The sequence below is a fragment of the Penicillium psychrofluorescens genome, assembly GCF_964197705.1.
Source record: "Penicillium psychrofluorescens genome assembly, chromosome: 6".
Lineage (NCBI taxonomy): Eukaryota > Fungi > Ascomycota > Eurotiomycetes > Eurotiales > Aspergillaceae > Penicillium > Penicillium psychrofluorescens.
In genome coordinates this window covers 1,790,663-1,811,661 of record NC_133444.1, presented here as the reverse complement: position 1 = coordinate 1,811,661, position 20,999 = coordinate 1,790,663, and the positions used below count along the sequence as shown (strand labels likewise).

The window sequence follows — 20,999 nt, the reverse complement described above, 5'->3', positions numbered from 1 at the left end:
TGAAGATACCACGACTCCGCCAGTTCCTCGTGACATATTTATGATTGAAACCCCGAAAACATACGCCAATGGCCATGGTTCGTTGTATCTATTGCAGGCGCTCTACTACCTGCCTGTTTGTGAATTGCAGTTATATGGTGCCAACGGTCTTGAGCTTGACTTTGGCACGACTTGTTTCCCTCTTACTCTCTCCAAGATTTATTTCTTTCAAATGTAGGACTTATATCTGAATGCTGGCGGAGCGAAGACAAATCTGCCGCCGTCGCTCAGCGTCACGAATGATCTCCGCCGATAATTTCAAGCTCGGCGCCAGGTGTGCATATCGCTCCACCTCGGACACCACGCTGGAAATAATCGCGTCCACTTTCTCGCCAGGCGGTAGCAAGGTCGAGAGGGTGGGAGACATGGTTGCCCCCATGATCAGGAGGGACTGTGATACCATCGACAGAGCGCCTTGCCATAAGTATGGCAGGTGGCCTTCACGATGCCGAGTGATATGTTCCAGCTGGCGCAAGGTAGCATCGAGGCAACGCCGACAACACTCTCGCACTCCTTGATCGTTTCCAGCCTCTTCATTTTCGAGCACTGCTAGAATGTAAGGGCGGTATATAATGGTCCGACAAGCATTGTAGCGTAGCCTGAGGACCGTCTGAACGGGGTTGGAGATAGGTACTTGCGTGAGAGGAAATTGGATAGGCTTAGGCAGGCTATCGTACCACTGGGACAGTTGAAAATCCAGCTCAGAGACGATGGGACCCAGGCCAGAAAGCGTGTGGGTACTGCCTTTCTGGTAGATGAGGTGGCTCACTCGATTCAGAAGTCGACGCAGTGCAATCTCAGCCAGAAAGTACCAGAGATCATCCCCACCAGCGGGCTTCTCGACAATCTCATGGCCTCTTTCTTCCTCGTCCTCGTCGTCTTCCTCCTCGAACCCACCCGGAAGATCGAACGTCTCTTCAAAGTGCACTATACCAGAGTGTGGCAGGTCCAGCTCTGCGAGTAGATCACTCTCGAAGAGTAATGCATTCCAATACACGCGCACGCTGAGCTCTCGCCAGTGCACCGGCACGCGGTTCGGGCTGTCGCCGAACAATAGCTGTAATTTCATGCTCACATTCGACAACAACATCCATGCCTCCAGCGGCCGAACGAGACAGAATAAGTAGGCAGAGGCCAAGACCATGCATTGCGCCGCAATCACCGTATTGCGCATCATGACCGATGGTAGGAGGTTCCAGGCAGCTGCAAAATATGGAAGTCCTGGCGGTTCGCGGTCTGGTGCCACAAAGGATATACTCCCATGATGACTAGCGCTTCCCAGGGCCAGTATTAAAAGTACCAGACAACTTACGGGGCCGTCCTGGAATCCATGAGCGAGAGCCATCTGGTAGCATCTGTTCCAAGTATATGGATTCACACACGCATACCAAACATTCGCGTGCGTGAAGAAGGCATGTACATAGGTAGTTGCGTTGGCCAGATCAAACCCCGAGCTCGGGGTCATTCGCAATGGCTCGCGAGCCATTTCCAACTGCAGTAGATTCTGCGGGTCGTAAGGCCCCGAAACCAGATCCCGGATCAGGGGCCACTGCAGCAGATTCAGGGCTGGGGTGGTGTGCATCTTGGGCATCGTCGAAATGCTCATGGGGGGAGGCGGGTTCGCCCAGCCTCCAAGGCCCGCGGAGACGGGAATTCTGCTAGATACATGGACTGCGCTGGATGGCCTGGCGAACGGATCATCGCTACCGATGTTGGAGTCATTACTCGTGGTTGGAGAGGTTGACGCCAGCGCCAACTGAGAAGGAGGAAGGTCATGTCCTGCTAGACTGGAATGCAGCAGGCCTTCAATGCGGGTTAAATGCTCGAGGATCAGTTTGTCTCCGGCATCGAGCTTGATCCCAGGCTCACGATAGACGCAGTCGGAGTCGAGGTCGGTGCAGAGCTGACACTTGGGTCGGGCTCCGTTGCATCGTGTCTTTCGTAGTCGACATATTTGACATGCAATGGTTGCTCGTCGTCGGGGATATTCGGCTGCCTCTGAATTTGAGCGCTTTTTTTTCCCGCCGGACAGTTCGCTGGCGGAACTCATCAAGAGGTCCTCTTTCTCCGGTGACGGAGACATAGGCTGTTAATCTTTCGTTCTGGGGTCAACCCCGTCTTGGCACCTTGATATATTTCTTCCTCCAAGATTTGGGATCATGGGGAAGTCCGTGGGACAAGTCATCGGGAATAATAATATGGCCAGAAGAATCACTGAACTGAAGGCGGAGCAAGTTCCGTGGCGGGTCAGGCAAGTGAGTCAGGTGAGTCAGTTAGTGACCGAGTGGAATAATACCGATGATCATAAATCAGACTCGATTGATCAAGACCACCTACATAGGTATAAACAACAATACAAACAATGAAGTATATAGATCCGGAGTATACAGTACCAAGTGGCCCGTGCACGCGTCTGCCCCAAAACACGCGTTGTTGTTGCTGCTTCTTTCCCACTACAACACAACAAACAATCCCCCTCCAACACCATGCCGCGCCCAGCTCCCAAACGAACTCGGCCATTGACCAAGGGCCCTCCTCCTGCTCCCAGCGCCGATTTGACCGAACAGACAGCCCGCGACAATGCCTCCACGAATGCGCCCAACTCCCCCGAACGGGACTCGACGCTGGACCCCCGGCACCAACTGCGCAGCCAGACCCCCATGACCAAGAGCTACGATAATGCAATTGAGTCGTCACCCATGGGCGAACGAATGGGCACCGGCAGTCGACCCGGCACGGCCAGCCGACCACCGACGCGATCTCGAGGCTACTCATCTACTCTTTCGTTCGCAGGCCGTAAAGGTGACATGAGCTCGCGAGTCCCCGGCACCCCGGCCTTTGAAAGCTCCGTTCTCAGCAACTTCCGGCGACGACCGCGCCAGCAAAGTATCCTTCATATGATGCAGGCGGAGGAGGGTTCGTCTGACTTGGACGACAGCGACTTTCTCGGAGGTCTGAGCCCTCAGGATGAGTCTACGCCGTTGAATCTCGCCCGGAAATCGATGGTCCACAAGCCTGCTGAGTCGCCCTCCCAATCACCTCCGTCATCCAGTGGCTCGCGCAAGCGCAAACGCACGACACGAACAGCACAAGCACGAGAGCCAGAGTCAGAATCACCATCCGCAGCAACGGACACCCTGACTGCTACTCCTGTACAACGCGATCAGGGTGATGATCAGGTCTCCCATGGGTCGGAGGATACACTGCGGCCCTCGCAGTTTCCAGAGGTTTTCAGCCAAACTCTCGCACCACCCGCCAGCAGCAGTCCTCCGTGGAGCCCTTCTGCCCGTTCCCGAACCAGTACTGCGCCAGTGGCCACTGAAGAAAATGCCAACACCAAGTCCAAGTCTAAAGACCCAGTTTATCTATCCACCGCCGCGCTACAGGACCGGCTTCTACCCCGCCGTCGTCAACGTCGGCGCAAGCACCGAGCAGCCGATGAACTTGAGGTTCCAAGCGATAGCGATAAAGAGCACGATGCCGCGTCTGGTGACGAAGATGAATTGAGCTACCTCCCCTCTCGCCGGCCACGCAAGCCTCTGGCCAGTACTCAGGATCAATCGTCCAAGCTCAATCGGCCAAAAACGCGTAAGAGCAAGGCGAAGCCTAGGGCCGCGCGATCAGCAGCTACATACTCGCGTTCTATTGATAAAGAGAACGAGCAGCTGGCTCTTTCCTCACCGGGATCCTCACCTTTATCCTCTCCTCCGGATTCAGACACCGAGGCTGAGTCTGAAATGCGGGCGACGCCTCGGTTCACAAGCGCGGAGTTGCGAGCTGCCGCGAAGAAGTTTGCGGAGATTGACCAGTGGAAACTGGAGTTTGAATACGTGTCTGCGTCGGAGATGGGCGACTAGTTTTGTGTGTTGGCCGAATGTTTAATTATCACTGCTAGCGCTTACTATTATTGATACCTCTTGTTGTTTACTCTGCTTCTTGCTTCTGCCCAAACGGGAAAGTTGTATATACATGCACGTGATGCCTCACCGCAAAGGCTGGTTGTTCACTTCGTAGTCATAGACCCTCCTCGCTACTTTCAGTCAGTACCCGAAAGACACCCATTGTATGCACCTTCTCAATACTTGACGCTGTCTGTCATCCATCCCCACGCAGTCAGTTCAATTGGACGCCGTGGGCAACTTTTCCCGGACTCACGCCATTTCTGTTCTTCTCCGAAACCTCTACCGGCCAGCATGAACCACTCTCCGACCGATGTGGTGATTGCGGCGTTCAAAGAACGTGGACTGTCCGTCAAGCCTGATGTGATCGAATCTGCCTTGCGGGACAATCCCAAACAAGCGGAATGGGTGTCCACTCATCTCCGCCCCGACACCCTGTTGTCCCGAGAAGAGCTCACAGTGCAAGTCTCACCGACTCAGCTATCGGTGACCAGCTAACAGAGTCTGTTAGCTACTCCAAATTGGAAAGGTCAGGCTCCCTTCAGACCGTTCTCCACGACCCAGCGCTGGGTGCGACCCGGGCCGTGCTGGAAGACGACCTCCGATGCGCGATCGAATCTCTTGAAGCGTCGACCGCAGCCATCCAAAGGCAGACACAGACGCTGGCATCCCAATGCGAACAACTCAACGAGCAAATCCGCCTCGAAAACGATCTGGCCCAGAACCGAAGTCGGGATATTGCGAGACTGCGCAAGAAGCATGAAGCAGGAAGGCAAAACACGACAGCTGCGGTAATTCTTCCTTGGGCCACAAGACCGTAAAGTGTGCCACTGACATCTTGCAGGCCAGTGAGCTCTATAGCGAGCTTGAGATCAGCTTTACGGACGCGATGGACAGGGCCAGCGCCGAGAACAAGAGGATACTGTCATCGTTGTCCACCCGGCTGAAGCAAGACGACAAGACGCTTGCAGGCCTGGAGGCGCTCATTTCCGGCGTGAAGTCTCATGGCAATAATGCTTCGACCGTCAAGCGAGCCTCCCGTTTGACGACACAGCTGGCGGTCTACGTGGCAGAGGAAATCCACTTCCGTCTCGACCGGATGTTCCTTGAAACGGTACTGGCAGGTGATTCGGCGCTGGGATGTGGCACAGGTGGCGATGACGAGACCGTCGCAGCGCTGGAAGAAGAACTGGAGTCTCTGTATCCCGAGATCGAGGTCCTAGCGGACATGTCCACGAAGCAAAAGTTCACTGAGCCCATTTTACGAGAGATCCAAAACGAGCACAGCCAAATACGCGCTGCCTCTCAACAGAAACTGGAACAGGTGTGTATTGTGGTGCTTACTGAGGCTTTTCATGAAACGCACAACTGATTCGCGTGTAGGCGCTTGACCTCTTGATCGAGATGACTCTTTCCAGCGAAGAAATGACAGTGTGGCTTGGAGAGCATGAATCATCGTGTGAAACTCTCGAGCAATTGGCCGCGCTCTACCGCACGGAAGTATCTAAGCAACCCGGGCCACAACCATCGTCCCGGCGAGATTCTTTGAGACGTCGTTCTTTGCAGCCAAGTGTCTTGTTTTCGAATGCACGGAATCCTTCTAGCCCCGTGCTAGAACAATCAGCCCTACAAAGCCTTTTGCGGCGCATAGGCGTGTCGCCCGAATCCGTGCTCCGTCCACGAGCCGAAGAAGGCGGTACTCAAGCGCTTCACGAAAAGCGCGCCGCACTCTCCGAGACACTCCGGAATATCGGCATTGCAGTTGACTCGCCACTGGTGGCTCACCTGGGCGCTGGGGACGTGGCATCCCAATTACTGGTATCGTCTTTGCACTCCAACTCCCACTTCGAAACTTCGCTGCCCGATCCCGATGAAGCAAGAGAGCTCTCGGGCATCGAGGCAGACTTGGGAATGCTTCAGAAGGGAATCCAGCGGGTTAACTCGGATGTACTCCATCAGCGGGATAAGAACTACGAACGATTCGTCGAGCGATGGACTTGAAGGGCATGCGGCGCAGGTTCTGCCTAGTTGGCTTGAGACCCGCGCAACTCGATGCACGTCATTATAAGGGCAGCGCATCCGTTTTTCGTGCGCTGTGGGCCAGTAGATTGTTGTGCTCGTCTCAGTAGCGCGCTACCAACATGCTCCCGGCCCGCTGATTCGGCGGCTGGTGCTGTGGCTGGTGCACACCGGAACTGAACACCCCCTTTGATTCTTCACAGATTACTTATAGATATGAGAAGCTGCATTCTGCCTTGGGTAGTGAGTCAATACACAGTTTCAAGAATTCACTCGGAGTCTCACGGGTTGAAGAGCCTCCTGTCACGAGCCCAAGTCACTAGCCCCCGAGACTTGAGATCCTTCAGCCACACGCCCGAACATCGCAAAGGCCTGTTGTTGCCTGCGTTCATCACATCTACATTTATCGCAGACCTCGAATATAAAATGGAGCACATTTCTGCTGTCGAGTTCGAAAGATCCAGAGACGAACGGCGCAATCGTCGTCTATTTTGGTCTTCGCTTTGTCTGCAATCAACGAACAAAAAATCGACGCCTCTAGCGTTGCGACATCTTGGAATCACCTGCTTTGTATCGATATCGTGACTGCCACCGTCTGCCTTTGGTTCATGACATTGTCGCTCTTCTCACCTTTGTCTCAACGTTCAAAGACCTAGTTACCCTAAAGCCGGGTCTTTATTTATATATCCATCTATTGTCACTTTGTTTTATATCTGTTTTTTTCTTTGTGTCAGCAAAGAGGATAGTAAATCTTCATCTTCAAGGCGCTGCCTTGTGTCTTGAAGCTTGATCTGTTGGTGATCGACATTTAAAGATGCAATTCTTTCGCCGAGTGCATCGGATATATATTACTGAAGTCTATGGTGACCATCTTTCTCGAAAGCTTCGGAATGACACTCGAGCTCCGAAGTCTACCCGTTCCAACAACCATTCCCGTCGCCAGACATATCGCTGTGGAGAGACCGTGTGGTCACCGTCAGACTTCCCAGCGCCGGCCCGACCAACCCAGGCTCGCAAACAGCAGAATAAAACCAGAGAGATGCATTCTCAGTCCTGGTTTTCGCATTTGTTCCATTCCCACCTTTTCGATAAAAAATCCACACCATCACCTCGACCTCATTGGCACGCGGAGGGCAACGACCATGTCCATCGACGAGCGGCCCAGCATCGTCCAATGAGAATCTTCCCAATCCGTGAGCGATCGCCTCGCCCGTTTACAGTACGATATATACCTTCACAGCCCGAAGTCATGCAACGACAACCCACTGTGCGGATTCTGACGGTTGAGCCTAAAGTTCAACCGATTCGTGCGCCGCGGGCTGCTAGGGGACCACCTCTGCCTTCCCTTGCGCAGTCAACCAGAAAGTCCCAATTATCTGGTGCCTCTCGCGCCCCTCGGCCATCATCACCCGTCTTCGAACCTGTTCCCCCCCGAGCTGGAAAGAGGATCTTTTCCACCCTCACTGTGGAGCCGAGCAGACCAACATTTGAGGCCAAACGGCCGAGAACCTCTACGCCCTCCGGCAGTTCCCAGCGAGCAAAAGTCACGATTGAGGATCGATATCCTCGACCGTATCAAGAGAAACGAACACCTAGATATTCAAGCTCTTCTCGTTTCGGGGTTGACCCCTTCATCGAAACAAGGTATCCCTATATGGTTCGAGAAGGGTACATTCAAATGCAAACTTCAAGCAAGAGGATTCTCCATGACGCGCAAATGCGTCAGAACCGTCAGTATACCACTGCAAGGCCATCTAGGAAACCAGGCTCGAATGGGCAAAGCGTTCGTTTCTCAGCGAGGTGACAGCGTTCCAGTTGTATGAGAAGCCATGCCTCAACCCCTTTTTTTGGGACTGAATGATGGCATGCATGTTCTGTATCTAGACAGTTGGTGTTTGGATTAACATGGTTATGCCTAGCCAGAAAGCAATAGACAGGGTTCATTTCAGGGCACTAAGAGATGCTCTTTCATTATCGAAAGCCTTATATATAGTATGTACAACCCTACTAGTATTATCGCATATCTATACTTCATGAAGAATCAATCCCCTTGCTCTGGAAACCCCAAGATATAGTTCTAGTCAAGTATTCATTACTGAGGAAGCTAATAATACACAGTTACCTACCGAGGTAGTCATCGACCCTCATTGGGTCAACGGTGGGTCCTTCCTTATCTCCTTTCTTCTCTTTCTTGTCTTTCTTTCTCTCTTTCTCTCCTTCTCTCATCCTCGTTCCTCATCCCCCTGCTCGCATTCGTCCTTCCCCAGTCTCGAGCTGGTCCGCCCGTGGGTCCCCTGTCGGCCGGATTGGATCCCAAGTGAGCCGTTTACCCGACGGTGGTTGTGGGCACGTGAACTTTGGCAGTGAGGGCCTAGACGTTTCACCACCGACTATAGATCGCGTCTCCTCTTCCCCGCGATTATCACCACCTCGAATCCCTCGAAAACCCCTGGCATTAACATCGCACGCGCTGGACCTACCCGCCTCCCGTCTGAACGACAGCACCACCCGAGATCGCTTCAAAACCTCCCTCCCCCCAACACCACGGACGAGCAAAGCAATCTGTGCCATAAAATGAGCCATTTATCCGAGGAGCCACTGTCTTCCTGTCGCTTCAGGTGCCCTCTTCCTCTCACAACCGGCGACTCGCCACCCTTCTGCGTAGGGCAATAAACACCCCCGACATGGCCGCTGTCATGACACAAACACAGTCCCCGCGGGCACTGCTGAAGCTGGACTCGAATGAGATCGAACAGACGGACGCGCAGCCGTTGCTAAATAGCGCCACGGGTGCCTTCGACATCACTCCCGAAACTGCGCTGAGCCTGCTGTGCCACAAAATTGAATACCTGAACACATTCTTCGCGCAAACGTCCGAAGATGACTCCGACAGCTCTACCCCGGGGGAAAGTCAGACCCCAGGAGAAGGAGAAGCTATGCCGGTTCACATCGCACATGTGAATTTCGGAGGTGACCACTCACGAGCAGAAGCTCTTCAGCTCGGAATCATCTCCCGGCGGTTCCTGTCGAAGAAAGTGCCCCCGATCGCGCTCAAGGACTACCTCCTGCGCCTACACCGCTACTGTCCCATGTCGACCGCAGTCTATCTCGCTACGAGCGTTTATATTACCAAGATGACCCTGGTGGAGAAGGCGCTTCGCGTCACGCCCCGCAACATGCACCGGCTGGTCCTCGCGGGCTTGCTGGTAGCTAACAAGGCCCTGGAGGACCTGAGTTTTCGGCACAGTCGGTTCGCCAAAGTGGGCGGCGTCAGCAACCAGGAGCTGTCGAAGCTGGAGATCAACTTTTGTTTCCTGGCGGACTTTGAACTACGCGTGGATGCGGAGATGCTGATGGAGGAGGTGCGCGCGCAGGACAGCCGAACAGCGCTCTCGGTGGATTCTGAGCCGGACAGCTCAATGTACGTGAAGGACCATAATAGTAATTAATGTACAAGAATCATAGCCATCGTCTTTGGCAGGATCAACACACCGATCAACAGGGCCAACGCGGCTGCCTGGCTGAGTCAGCGGCCACCCCGAACCGAAGCCGTTGGGATAGAAGGATAGAAGACGATGAGGATGATAGGATGATTGTTTTTTGGTGGAAAGGGACTAGATAGACGGCACAAGACCGCGGTGTAGTATTCCTAGGCAGACGATCTCGGGCTGGCGTGACTGGTTGCTGTTCTTTCTCCCTTGACTCGCCCGCGACCTCCTTCCCTTTCCCTTTTTTTTTCTTTCTTACACTGCCACGCCCAAGCCACGACACCCCGGGCGAATCTATTCTGTCGACTGCGCATGCGTTCACCATGTTCGCTTAGTCCCCCCGGCTCATCTCAGTTTCCTGCCCTCGCTTTCCTTGTCCCGCCTGCCATCACCACCGGCTTACTCGGCGCTTGACCACGACGGAGAGTTCGACTTGACTCGCCATGTCCAAGCTTTCCTCATCTGACACTCCGGGCAGCAGTCCGGCCGGTGGGAACTCGGGCGCCGCGTCCACCTCGACCTCGAAAGAAACGTCGCCGACGAACGCCGAAGTTGAAATGAAGAACATGCGACCCGATGGCTCCAAAGGCTCCGTCCCGGTGGAAGAAGATATCATGCAGCTGGCGCGAATGGGTGAGATTGGAGCCATGCAGAACTTGTTCACGGCCAAGAAATCCACGGCGAACCACCGCGATGAGGAAGGCATCACTCCGCTACATGTGCGCTCCCCCCCTCCCTGCTGTGGGTGATCCCCAGGCGCCCGGATCTTTTGCTGACAGTGTGTGTATTGAAAAGTGGGCGGCCATCAACAACCAGTACGCGATGTGCAGATTCCTGCTTGACAACGGCGCCGACGTAAACGCCAAAGGAGGAGAATCCGTAGCCACGCCGGCCATGTGGGCGGCCCAACGCTGTCACTACTATATCGTCCACCTACTGCTCCACCACGGCGCGGACCCGCTCCTGACCGATGTGCAAGGGTACAACATCCTTCACCTGGCGACGATCGACGGCAACGCGTTCCTGCTCGTGCTGCTCCTACAACAGGATATTCCCGTGGATGTGGTGGACCAGCAAGGCCATACCGGGCTGATGTGGGCCGCCTACAAGGGATACCCGGCGTGCGTGGATCTCTTCCTGCGATGGGGTGCCAATGCGAATGCGGTGGATGAGGGCGGACTGAGTCCTCTCCACTGGGCGTTGGTCAAGGGCTCGTTGCCCTGTCTCCTGAAGTTGCTGGAATATGGTGCGGACCGGTTTACGAAGACCAGAGATGGCAAGTCCCCCACAACGGTGGCTCAGGAGATGAACACGCTGCGGACATGGTACCGCGCACTTAATGAGCGCGGGTTCGACGCTGACGGCACTCAAAAGGAGATGCCGCTGGGAATGGCCAGTTATGTGCGCAACAAGAGCCTCATGGGCAAGTTTTTCTTCATCTGGCCCTTTTTCACCGTCTTGGTTGCCATCTGGATTTTGAGCAACATGGTGATCTTCATTGGCGTCCCGCTTATGCTGCTGGTGGTATTTGGGATGCAGTGGATGGCGCAGCAAGTTGCGAACAAAGGGCCGTCCGAGTATCGTGTTCTTCAAAAGACTGTATGGCTCAAGTCGTCCCAGAGCCGAAGAATTTGTGGCTAATCTGATATCCTTGCAGCCGTATTTAGCCGGTGTGTTTGCCGGTTCACTGTTCTGGGTGGGCTTCCGATATGTGTTCAAAGTGTTGCCCGGTATGTACTTGGTCAAGACTCGAAGGCCACAGGAACCAAGGCTGACAGATGAACTAGCAACTTATTCCTCGTCTCCAATCTTGAATATTCTGTTTGCGGTCTTCTTTGGCTTGACAGCTTATTTCTACTTCATCTCGATGGTCGAAGACCCGGGCTATGTGCCGAAACTGAGCAGTCGGAACCAACAGAGGGAGGTTGTCAAGCAGCTTTTCGAGCAGTGGAAGTTTGACGAGGAGAACTTTTGCGTTCCTTGCATGGCAAGAAAGCCGCTGCGGAGCAAGCACTGCCGGCGCTGTGGACGCTGCGTTGCGAAGCATGACCAGTACGTATTTTCTTTTTGTCTCTTTACCGATAGTCGACTAACCCTTCAACGTAGCCATTGCCCGTGGATCGACAATTGTGTGGGAGCCAACAACATCCGCCATTTTGCGCTATACATTGTCTGCCTTGAAATCGGCATCATCTTGTTTGTCCAGCTTACTATTGCATGTGAGTATCAGCTTCTTCCCTTCTGATTTCACTGGCTGACACAACAACCTAGATATCAATACCCTCCCCGCCCCTAAGAACGCCAAGTGCAACATCATCAATGACACGCTGTGCGACTACGTGTCTCGTGACACTTTTACCCTGGTGCTCAACTTCTGGATTACTCTGCAGCTCGTCTGGGTGACAATGCTTTGTGCGGTCCAACTGGTCCAGATCTCTCGCAACCAGACGACCTACGAGAACATGAGAGGCAACTCGATTGATCGTTCGTACCCGAGTTCACAGGCCTTTGCATCCGCCATGACCGCGGGAACCACCTCACTGGACGCGGCTGGCCTTTCAGCTTCAGGCCAGGGCCCCAACCCAGCTCTGGCACACCCTCATCCCCCCCGGCGGCGACACGGCTGTCTCCAACAGTGGTCATCTCTGCTGGGGATCGATACTTTCTTTGCGACGGCGCGGGATACTGCTCGAGACGGGCTGCGCGAGGGACGTGGGTCGTCACGGCCGCAGAATCCTTTCTCGCGTGGCGTGCTGGGTAACTGCCGCGACTTCTGGTGCGACTCGGCCCCTCTTTTCGGGAAACGCGAGTCTGGGTCTGGCATGCTCGGAGGCGAGGTGGTGAACTATCACCACATGTACGAAGTCCCGATGCGCATGCGAAGCGGAGGCAGTCGATCGCGCGAGGGGCCCGCATACCGCAGCGTGGCCGACGAGGACCCAGAGCATATGGTCTGAGCAGGCGTGCCATTTTTTCTCTTTCGTCTTTCTTCTTATGGGAGCATTTGCCTGGGGCACGCGACATGGATCTCACCTTTTCTCGACGCATTTAGAGAACTTGTACAGTTGATGCTAGTAAATAATGATATTTCCTTTTTGGGCTGTGACCATGTACGGGGATATGAAACTTTGGCGTAGATCTACACAGACATAGACGATCAGTGCATTCCCTGCTAGCAGCTGCATCTGACACCGGCAGCATGCAGGCCAAACACACCTCCGAGGTGTCCTCAGGAACCTCCGGTATATCACGCAGTCGGGAGATGGATTTTTCTCCACCTATGCACGACTGTCACATCGGCCGATCTCAATGCCGGCCACCCCATTACCCAGTCGGCTGCCAAGCGATTTGTCGAATTGTGGATTTCGTCACCCCTACGGCCGTACTCCGATTACTCTGCGGGTCTCGGAAGTGAGAAGCGAGCAGCGAAGGAGACCGTCCAGTCCACTTTCTACGCTGTTGGGTAAGAGATTGACATGACCGACGCTCTAGAGCAAGAACCGAGATGTATGGCCCGCCTTGTACAGCACATAACATACACATTAGTGCCCTGTTCGAACTGAACTGGCCGGAATCGGACCACACTGGGTAGCATGTTACGTACCAGGGGGTTTCGATCAGATAAAAATCTTCTCGCGCGCTGTGCGTTATCTGATGCGCCACCGACCCACATCCATACGACCGAATCCTGCCGTTCCAGCCAGTAATTCAATCTGCCAAGCGTCGGCATGACACCTCGGGCGATTTAGTTCTCGCTTGGGAAGTGTAGAATGGATCTAGAAGAACACTAGTATCCGACGGTAATAATTTACCGTGTACATACCGTGTTTTATTGGATTCCTCTGTCTCCGTCGGACAACTCCAGGTCGGCATCACGCCACGAATGTCTCGGGAATTGTTGCCCTGCTGGGTGGTCTGAAGTTCACCAAAAAAAAAAAAAAAAAAAGGTTACACAGGAGGCTAGTAGTCTATCGCATACAATATACACTTGTATAGGAAAATAGCGGAGAAAAGCGGAGAATAACACAAGACAAGTGTAATTAGGGGAATCATCATCAAGCAGGTGAAAACACTCTGCACCAATTTTTTGGTTCTACCGGGACCGGAAGGGACCGGTCTTCTTCACAGCATGGCGCGCAACCGGGTATCTTGGATCAAGGCTCCCGACAGCTGACCTCCGAACAGGGAACTGACCATCTCTCCGCCCCGGACCGACAACACCGACAAAAGGCTGTCGGAGAGGCCGTGGGTCTTTTCATTGCAACCCTGTAGCCAGATGCCGGCCTGGGGATTGACCTTGCCCGGGTCCAGCTCGACACGGTAATCTCGGCCAGAATTCCATGCCGTCTGGCCGGCGGGGCGTAGAGCGCGCACCTGGTCCAGCAGCTCTTCGTGCGCATCGCGCTGATAACCCGTCGCCACCATCAGAGCGTCCACCTCCAGCACCTCTCGATCGTGTCCCACGGGAATATCAGGACGTGTTGACCGAACGTGGATGCGCATGCGATTCGCTGGGTTGTGGTGCTCGATGCGGCCAATCTGCCGTTCTGGCAGGATGCGGTGCTGCCACTGCTTTTCGTCTGCGGTCTGCACCCGCTGCAGGTACAAGTCGTTGTAAATCTGCTCGATCAGCTCCAGACGGACCACGCTGTAGTTGGTGGCCTTGTCTGTAGCAATGGCACGACTGCGCTCTTCGGCGGATAGCTGGAAGAACTTGTCCACCCGTTCAGGGTTGAAGATTTCATTCACACTAGACAGCAAATCAGCAAAAGTTCTGAAATTTGGGAGGAAGGACTCACAAAGGAGAGTCATCACTAGGCCGGAGAGCCGAGTCACGCAGGACCAGTGTCGTACGCGCGTTCGGATACCGGCGGTGCAGGTCGTTGAAGATCTCGGCCGCGCTCTGGCCGCTGCCCACCACGGCAATATTGTACGCCGCGGATTCGCTCTTCAGCACGGCGGGCAGCCCAGTGCAGTACTTGGACGAGTGCATGATGCGCGGGTCTTGCGGAAAACCTTGGGGCATTTTGGCCTTGCCGCCGATGGCGATGACCACTTTGCGAGCCTGCCGCGAGGTGATCTCGCCCGTGCCAACGTTGCGCGAGTGGACGATAAACGATTCCGTAGCGCCGCGGGCATCGGTCTTTCCGGGTACCACCGCGACGACCTCCTCGCCGTAGGCAACGACATCCTCAAAGCGCTGGGCGCACCAGCGCATATAGTCCTCAAACTCCATTCGCGCTGGCAGGAAGGTGCCGAGGTTGGTGAAATGGACCAGGCGGTCTTTGTGGTGGAGGTAGTTTAGGAAGGTAAAGCTGCTACGCGGATCGCGGAGGGTCGCCAGGTCCTTCATAAAGGAGATTTGCATGCGCGAGCCGGGAACCAACATGCCCGAGTGCCAGGCGAACTGTTTCTGGCGCTCTAGGAAGCATATCTTGGGCCTCCAGTTCGGATTGGCGAGCGGATAGTTCAGCGCGGGATCCATGGCATCATGCAGCGCAATACCGATAGCCAGGGACGCAGGACCGAACCCCACACATAGCAGGTCGTGCATCTCGTCCGTGGGCGTCGAGCCCAGCAGGGACCGGCCGGAGGGAACTTGCACGCGTGGCTGCTCCATGTTGTCCAGGAAGCTTCGCTCGAGCTTCCGGGGGATAGGCCCTAGGGTTGTCTAGTGCAGAAATGGAGGGAGGGAGATATGTAGTTCCTGGAGCTGGCGGGCCGCGGTGGCTTTATTTAATTGTCTGAAGAAGAGCAATTGCTGCAGGAAAAAAACCTTGCCGGTATTAATCCAGTGCCTTTTTCGACCAGCCGAATTCACGTTCACTCCACCACAGACCCACGAGGCCTGTCGGAAGCAAGCGACCGGGGGTGGGAGATGGTCGTGGTACGAGATTCGGTAATTCCGTAATTATTGAGCGGATCAGATAAAAAGGGTGGATCCGAGGATTGGCCAACGGGAGCAGGCGAGTCGCGCGAAGGATTAATGGGCGCGATAATTGCCCAGGTTCGTCGGTTTATCAATCAACAGATCCGCTAGAGTTGTTCGGTGTCCGATATTTATGGCTGGAAGTATGTCTTTCACTCCACCGCATGTTCTCCGCGATCTGCCTGCAACCCAGAAGGACATCCCTGCCGTGCCGGCTACAGTAGAGAAGAGGCCCCGAGCACCCACCCCGGCAGGCAACAGCACGAGGGATATTAGTAATGGCTGCGGTCGAACGTGAAAAGAAGAGTGGCCCGACTGGAGCCCGATGTCGGGCACGCAAGGACGAGTTTGTCCATCTCTACGACCACCCCTTGGCGAGTGGAGACGAGTGTTTGCTTGGGCCCTCGCGGTCAAGACGTGGCTAAACCCAGTTCGATCCGATCGGAGCTTGGTTCGTGAGGGAGCGTTAAGAGTACGTCATCGAGACATCTTTCCTGTTCCAAGAGAAGAATCATATCCTGTCGGACAGAGCGGCCTCGGAAATAGCAGGATTGAAACAAGAAAGAAAAAGGAATACACCCAAAGCACACCGAGCGGACCCGCCAATGCCCTCGGCCCTTGATGCCCTTCCTGGTCATTTATTCATAACTCTATCCACTCCGACTACTGCCGCCCACGCTTTTCGGCGCTTGTCTCGGTGCTTCTGCACGAAAATCATCCGAAGGAGGGCGAGCCAAGTTGATGATCGGGAGACCCTGCCCATGTTTATTTTTTCTTCCGCCCGCTTGCTTTTGACTTTGATGTTGCTTATCCTGCCCACCCTCCATCTCCATACCACGGGCCTTTGCCCTGCCACGAAGAACAGACAAGAGCGGCGAGCCACCTGCAGAAGCTCCTGCGACTCGAGCAGCACTCACGTTGCTTCTAATAAGCGACAGATTTAAGCAGCCGCCGACAGGAACATGCAGTAACCGCAACTCCCTCTCACCGTTGTGACTAGATTGGTCATGGATCGACAGACGCAATTCTCGGTCAGCGACGGCGAGGCTGTGGTGCCCGCGGTTGTTCCATGGCAGCTGGATGCGCCATTTCTGCCATCAGATGTGTATGTCCGGTCATGGGCCCGCTTGTTACATGCCTTTACGATGGACGAGCATCCGGTATTCTGGGTAAACACACAGCCAGTCAAGGTAGACTTGTCGACTCGGACTATCCAGCCGGCTGTGCTGGATGTAGCCCCTGATGCTTCTGAAAGGCACACGGCCGTTATTATCGAGGCTGGTCCGTCATCCACGCAGGCACCAGCAGCAGGAGGTGCCTTAACATGGGTCCTGGATCCAACGACGCAGTCGGGAGTGTTGCACTCGATGATTGTGGGTGATTCATTTTTACACCAGCTGGGCAGGCAGCTGAAGCAATTCGTACAAAATGAAGCCGCGCAGATGGGTATTCAGGTAAAACTGTCTGCCCCCGAGCTGCCAGAGATGTCAATTTTGAACCAATCTCTCTCTGTTCTATCAGGGCCGCAGCTCCTGCACCAGCTTGTTGCACTCACGGGATCTCACGGCCCCAACAATGCCATTGACTTTTTGGCCGCGGATGGAAAAATCCGTAGCTTGCCATATCATGCCTTAGATGCCCTCTCGACGACGCTGGCAGCTGAAATCGCTGGAAGCCTAGCCTCGGTAGACGACTCCAGAAAGCGGATAGTGCCTGTGCTGCTACCCCAGTCTGTCGAGCTGTATATTTCTTGGCTAGCAATCCTCAAAGCAGGCGCCGCATTTTGCCCGCTGAGTACTGACGCACCACTGGACCGGATTGATTTTATCGTCCAGGATGTAGCGGCCTCTGTCGTCGTCACTCAGGGTGCCTTGGCTTCAAGAGTACCCCAAGACAGGCATCTGACCGTGATTACCGTGGATGGCCTGGAGAAAAAAGATTCTATTACCACGATAGAGCCATGGAAGAAAGTCTCCTCTTCCGACCTAGCGTACGTGATGTATACGTCTGGATCAACTGGCCGCCCCAAGGGTGTTGGGATTTCTCATCTTGCCGCCACTCAATCTTTGCTTGCCCACAATGATTTGATACCTCCATTTAGACGATTTTTGCAATTTGCATCTCCCACGTTCGATGTCTCAGTATTTGAAGTTTTCTTTCCCCTGATGCGGGGAGCCACTCTCATCGGCTCCGAACGAGAGCATATGCTCCTTGATATCTCGCGTGTCATGACAGAAATGAAAGTCGATGCCGCAGAGTTGACTCCCACGGTTGCAGGCGAACTGCTGCGCACACGTGCGGCGGCGCCATCACTCCAAGTCCTGCTTACTATCGGTGAGATGCTCACCAGACATGTGGTGGATGAATTTGGCCACTCTCCCAACTCGCCTGGCATCCTACATGGAATGTATGGACCAACAGAAGCTGCCATTCATTGTACTGCAGCCACCCATTTCCAAGCAAACGCTCGCGTCAATTTGATCGGGAAGCCGTTCAAGACTGTTTCCGCTTATATCATGTCCCTCGACATTGAAGACAAGCCACTCCCAGAGCTGCTCCAGCCCCTTCCATGGGGACAGATTGGAGAATTGGTTGTGGGCGGATTTCAGTTGGCAGATGGGTATCTGAATCGGCCTGAAGAAAATGCAAAATCATTCATAGACCATCCCTTGTATGGTCGGCTCTACCGAACGGGGGACAAAGCTCGGATGCTACTCACAGGTGACATCGAGTGCTTTGGGCGAATTTCCAGCGGCCAAGTAAAACTACGCGGCCAACGGATTGAATTTGGGGAAATTGAGCATGTCATCTGTAGGGCGCCAAACGTTCGAGCAGCAGTGGCCATAGTGAGCAATGGTAGCTTGATTGCATTCGTGCTCGTCAATGGCGAAAGCACCGCTGATAGTGTGCTCCGAGATGTCTGTCGTCAGTGGCTTCCTCGATTTATGGTCCCTGGAGAATTCGTGCTTGTCAATCAATTACCGCAGCTTTCATCGGGCAAAATTGATCGCAAGGCGCTTGAGGTGGATTTTGCCCAGCACCGGAAAACCACTCAGTCTGTGGACCAGCCACCATTCAGAGATGCCACCGAAGAGACCATCGTCACCGCCATAACTGATGTATTGGGCACACGGCCCTCACAAACAGAGAGTTTGGTATCAGCGGGTCTTGACTCGTTGATTGCTATCCGTCTAGCCTCCCATCTATTGAGCGTTGGAATTCGCCTGCATGTGGGGAATCTGCTAAAGGCTGATTCTGTGGATGGGATATGGCAGCTGGCCAAAGAAATGGAGACTTCCCAACCACCCGAAGACATGAAAGACAGTGTCCAGAGAATACATCAGTTGGTTGCAGAAGCCGGAGCTGCCAGAATGGACAATCTGGGACTGGCACTGCATGTTACAGCAGTCAAGGCCTGTAGCCATATCCAGCAAGCCATGTTGCTGGAAACGGCTCGAAACACGAAAGCATACTGCAATTGGGTCGAGCTGGACTTTGACTCCTCAATCAGCCTAGATACTGCCAAGAATGCATTTATCAAACTTGCACGACACAATGATATGCTGAAGGCTGGTTTTGTGGAAATTGGGTTGAAAGATCACTCCTACGGCCGATTTACTTGGAAAACTCTTGATGAGCACTTTTTCCAGACGCGCGACGAACTAGATTTCGACATGGGTTTGGGCGCAGAACATGACCTTTTACATCCGTTCAAAGTCCAGTTCAAGACAGAGAATGACAGGTTGAGGGTGCTCGTGCATATCCACCATGCCCTTTACGATGGATGGTCTTGGCAGTTGATGCTCAAAGATCTTCAAAGCATTCTAAAAGGAGAGGAGCTTCCCCCCCGACCAGCCTATGACATCGTGACGGAATATTTTGTCGAATACAAAATGCGTGAATCCGCGACACAATCTTCACTCTTCTGGCGAGACCAACTCCAGGGATTCGCTCCTGCAGCTTTCCCGAACTTCCACGGAAAAGAAGGAATCTTGCCCAGCACGGAAGAAACTACACGCGTGCTAAATATCTCCGTGTCGAAACTCAATAAAGTCTCCCAGCTTCTTCGAGTGAGTAGACAGACTATCTTCCAAGCTGCGTTCTGCTATCTACTCTCCTCTTATCAAGGAACCGGTGATGTTGCGTTCGGCACCGTCTTCTCAGGACGAACATTGCCAATTAAAGGGATAGATGCAGTCCTAGGACCCTGTATCCGGACCCTGCCAACACGCATGAATCTTGACAAAATGCAGAATATAACCGATCTTCTGTTGGCAATTCAGAATATGAACCACAAGTCTCTTGAGCATGGTAGTCTCCCTCTCCAAGACATCAAGAAGGCCTCAGGGATAAACTCCAGCAGGAGCCTCTTTGACAGTGCTCTCGTGTGGCAAGAAAGTATTTGGGCAGATAAACATCAAAACCCCTTCTTCCAAGAAGTAGGCGCCGCGGAATTCTTAGAGTTTGCCCTTCTTCTGGAATTCGAACCCCGAGAAGATCACATTTATGCAAAGGCAACATACCAACGATCCATTTTGCCCCGTGAACAAGCGAAAATTCTATTGGAACAGATCAATTGTGTGGCATCTGTGCTTATCGACTCTCCATACCTCCCGATTTCTGATATTTGCTACCACTTCCCGCCATCAATTTTGTCTATGCACAATGCAGATTTTGAGACACAAGCCAATTTTCCAGGGCTTGCATCTGGTGTTGAACAAATTTCCTCTGTCGACCCGTCTCGTCCGGCGGTTGAGCATCTACTTTCTAAAGAGCTGGAGTCCGTTGACATCGAAGTTCAAGTCATCACTTACGGTCAACTGAACACAAAAGCAAATCGCCTCGCACACCATTTGTTGCAACTCGGAGCGACCTACACTGACTTGATTGCAATCTCTCTTGAAAAGTGTCCGAGTCTGTACATATCCTTGCTGGCAGTCGCCAAAATTGGAGCTGGCGTTGTGCCATTGGACGTTCGAGCTTCATCTCAGGCGCTCCAGACCATTTTGGAAACGACAAACTTCAGATTCTGTATCGTCGATTCTCAGACAGATCAACAAGATTATTGGGGCGCTCAGAGCTCTGTACAAATGGTTCGAGCCGACGAACCTCTAGATGGTTACCCTGACAGAAACCCACCCACGATTAACGAAGACTTCAATGTTGCCTACATCGAGACCACGTCTACAAGTGATGATCCAATGACTCTTCTGTCCATTTCTCATCGTAATTTACAAAGCAGCTTTTATGCATTTGAGGATTCGTATCCCAGTTTTCAGGGATCGAGAATGCTTCAAGCCTCTTCTCCTGTATTCGGTGGTAAGTGTTCTTATGCATGACTTCTTTTCCCCGAAAGGTTTAACAGTCCAGCAGCCTCCATCTTCGAAACCTTCTTTGCATGGCATATGGGAGTAACGTTATGCTCAACATCGGACGATTTCATGACGAGAAACATACAGCAAACCATCGAGAAGTTGAGTATCACGCACCTCCATCTGACTCCTGCAATGGCCTCCCGTATAAGACCACAGGATGTCCGCAGCGTGCAGTATTTGTTCACTTCGAGTGAAGAGTTGACAGCGAAAGTCCATCGGGACTGGGCTGGAAGGGGTCTTTGTCAAGGTA

General features: G+C 53.6%; 7 protein-coding genes across 7 annotated transcripts; 5 read left to right on the top strand and 2 right to left on the bottom strand.

The window, feature by feature from the left end:
- Positions 1–220: 220 nt before the first annotated feature.
- Positions 221–2,122, bottom strand: PFLUO_LOCUS9170 (uncharacterized protein; the record flags this gene model as incomplete). Its single annotated transcript, XM_073786970.1, has 1 exon — positions 221–2,122. The coding sequence occupies one exon, from the start codon at positions 2,120–2,122 to the stop codon at positions 221–223; it is 1,902 nt and encodes a 633-aa protein (XP_073643172.1).
- A 403-nt stretch (positions 2,123–2,525) lies between these two features.
- PFLUO_LOCUS9169 (uncharacterized protein) lies at positions 2,526–3,896 on the top strand (the record flags this gene model as incomplete). Its single annotated transcript, XM_073786969.1, has 1 exon — positions 2,526–3,896. The coding sequence occupies one exon, from the start codon at positions 2,526–2,528 to the stop codon at positions 3,894–3,896; it is 1,371 nt and encodes a 456-aa protein (XP_073643171.1).
- Positions 3,897–4,232: 336 nt separating this feature from the next.
- PFLUO_LOCUS9168 (uncharacterized protein) lies at positions 4,233–5,939 on the top strand (the record flags this gene model as incomplete). Its single annotated transcript, XM_073786968.1, has 4 exons — positions 4,233–4,378; positions 4,450–4,729; positions 4,783–5,262; positions 5,322–5,939. 4 exons carry the CDS (start codon positions 4,233–4,235, stop codon positions 5,937–5,939), a joined length of 1,524 nt encoding a protein of 507 aa, XP_073643170.1.
- A 2,702-nt stretch (positions 5,940–8,641) lies between these two features.
- Positions 8,642–9,406, top strand: PFLUO_LOCUS9167 (uncharacterized protein; the record flags this gene model as incomplete). The annotated part of the gene is made up of 1 exon (XM_073786967.1): positions 8,642–9,406. One exon carries the CDS (start codon positions 8,642–8,644, stop codon positions 9,404–9,406), a length of 765 nt encoding a protein of 254 aa, XP_073643169.1.
- Positions 9,407–9,888: 482 nt separating this feature from the next.
- PFLUO_LOCUS9166 (palmitoyltransferase akr1) lies at positions 9,889–12,402 on the top strand (the record flags this gene model as incomplete). Its single annotated transcript, XM_073786965.1, has 6 exons — positions 9,889–10,164; positions 10,241–11,044; positions 11,103–11,175; positions 11,233–11,497; positions 11,552–11,664; positions 11,717–12,402. 6 exons carry the CDS (start codon positions 9,889–9,891, stop codon positions 12,400–12,402), a joined length of 2,217 nt encoding a protein of 738 aa, XP_073643168.1.
- A 1,165-nt stretch (positions 12,403–13,567) lies between these two features.
- Positions 13,568–15,065, bottom strand: PFLUO_LOCUS9165 (uncharacterized protein; the record flags this gene model as incomplete). The annotated part of the gene is made up of 2 exons (XM_073786964.1): positions 13,568–14,195; positions 14,245–15,065. The coding sequence occupies 2 exons, from the start codon at positions 15,063–15,065 to the stop codon at positions 13,568–13,570; spliced, it is 1,449 nt and encodes a 482-aa protein (XP_073643167.1).
- A 1,316-nt stretch (positions 15,066–16,381) lies between these two features.
- Positions 16,382–20,713, top strand: PFLUO_LOCUS9164 (NRPS; the record flags this gene model as incomplete). The annotated part of the gene is made up of 1 exon (XM_073786963.1): positions 16,382–20,713. The coding sequence occupies one exon, from the start codon at positions 16,382–16,384 to the stop codon at positions 20,711–20,713; it is 4,332 nt and encodes a 1,443-aa protein (XP_073643166.1).
- Between the last annotated feature and the right edge of the window lie 286 nt (positions 20,714–20,999).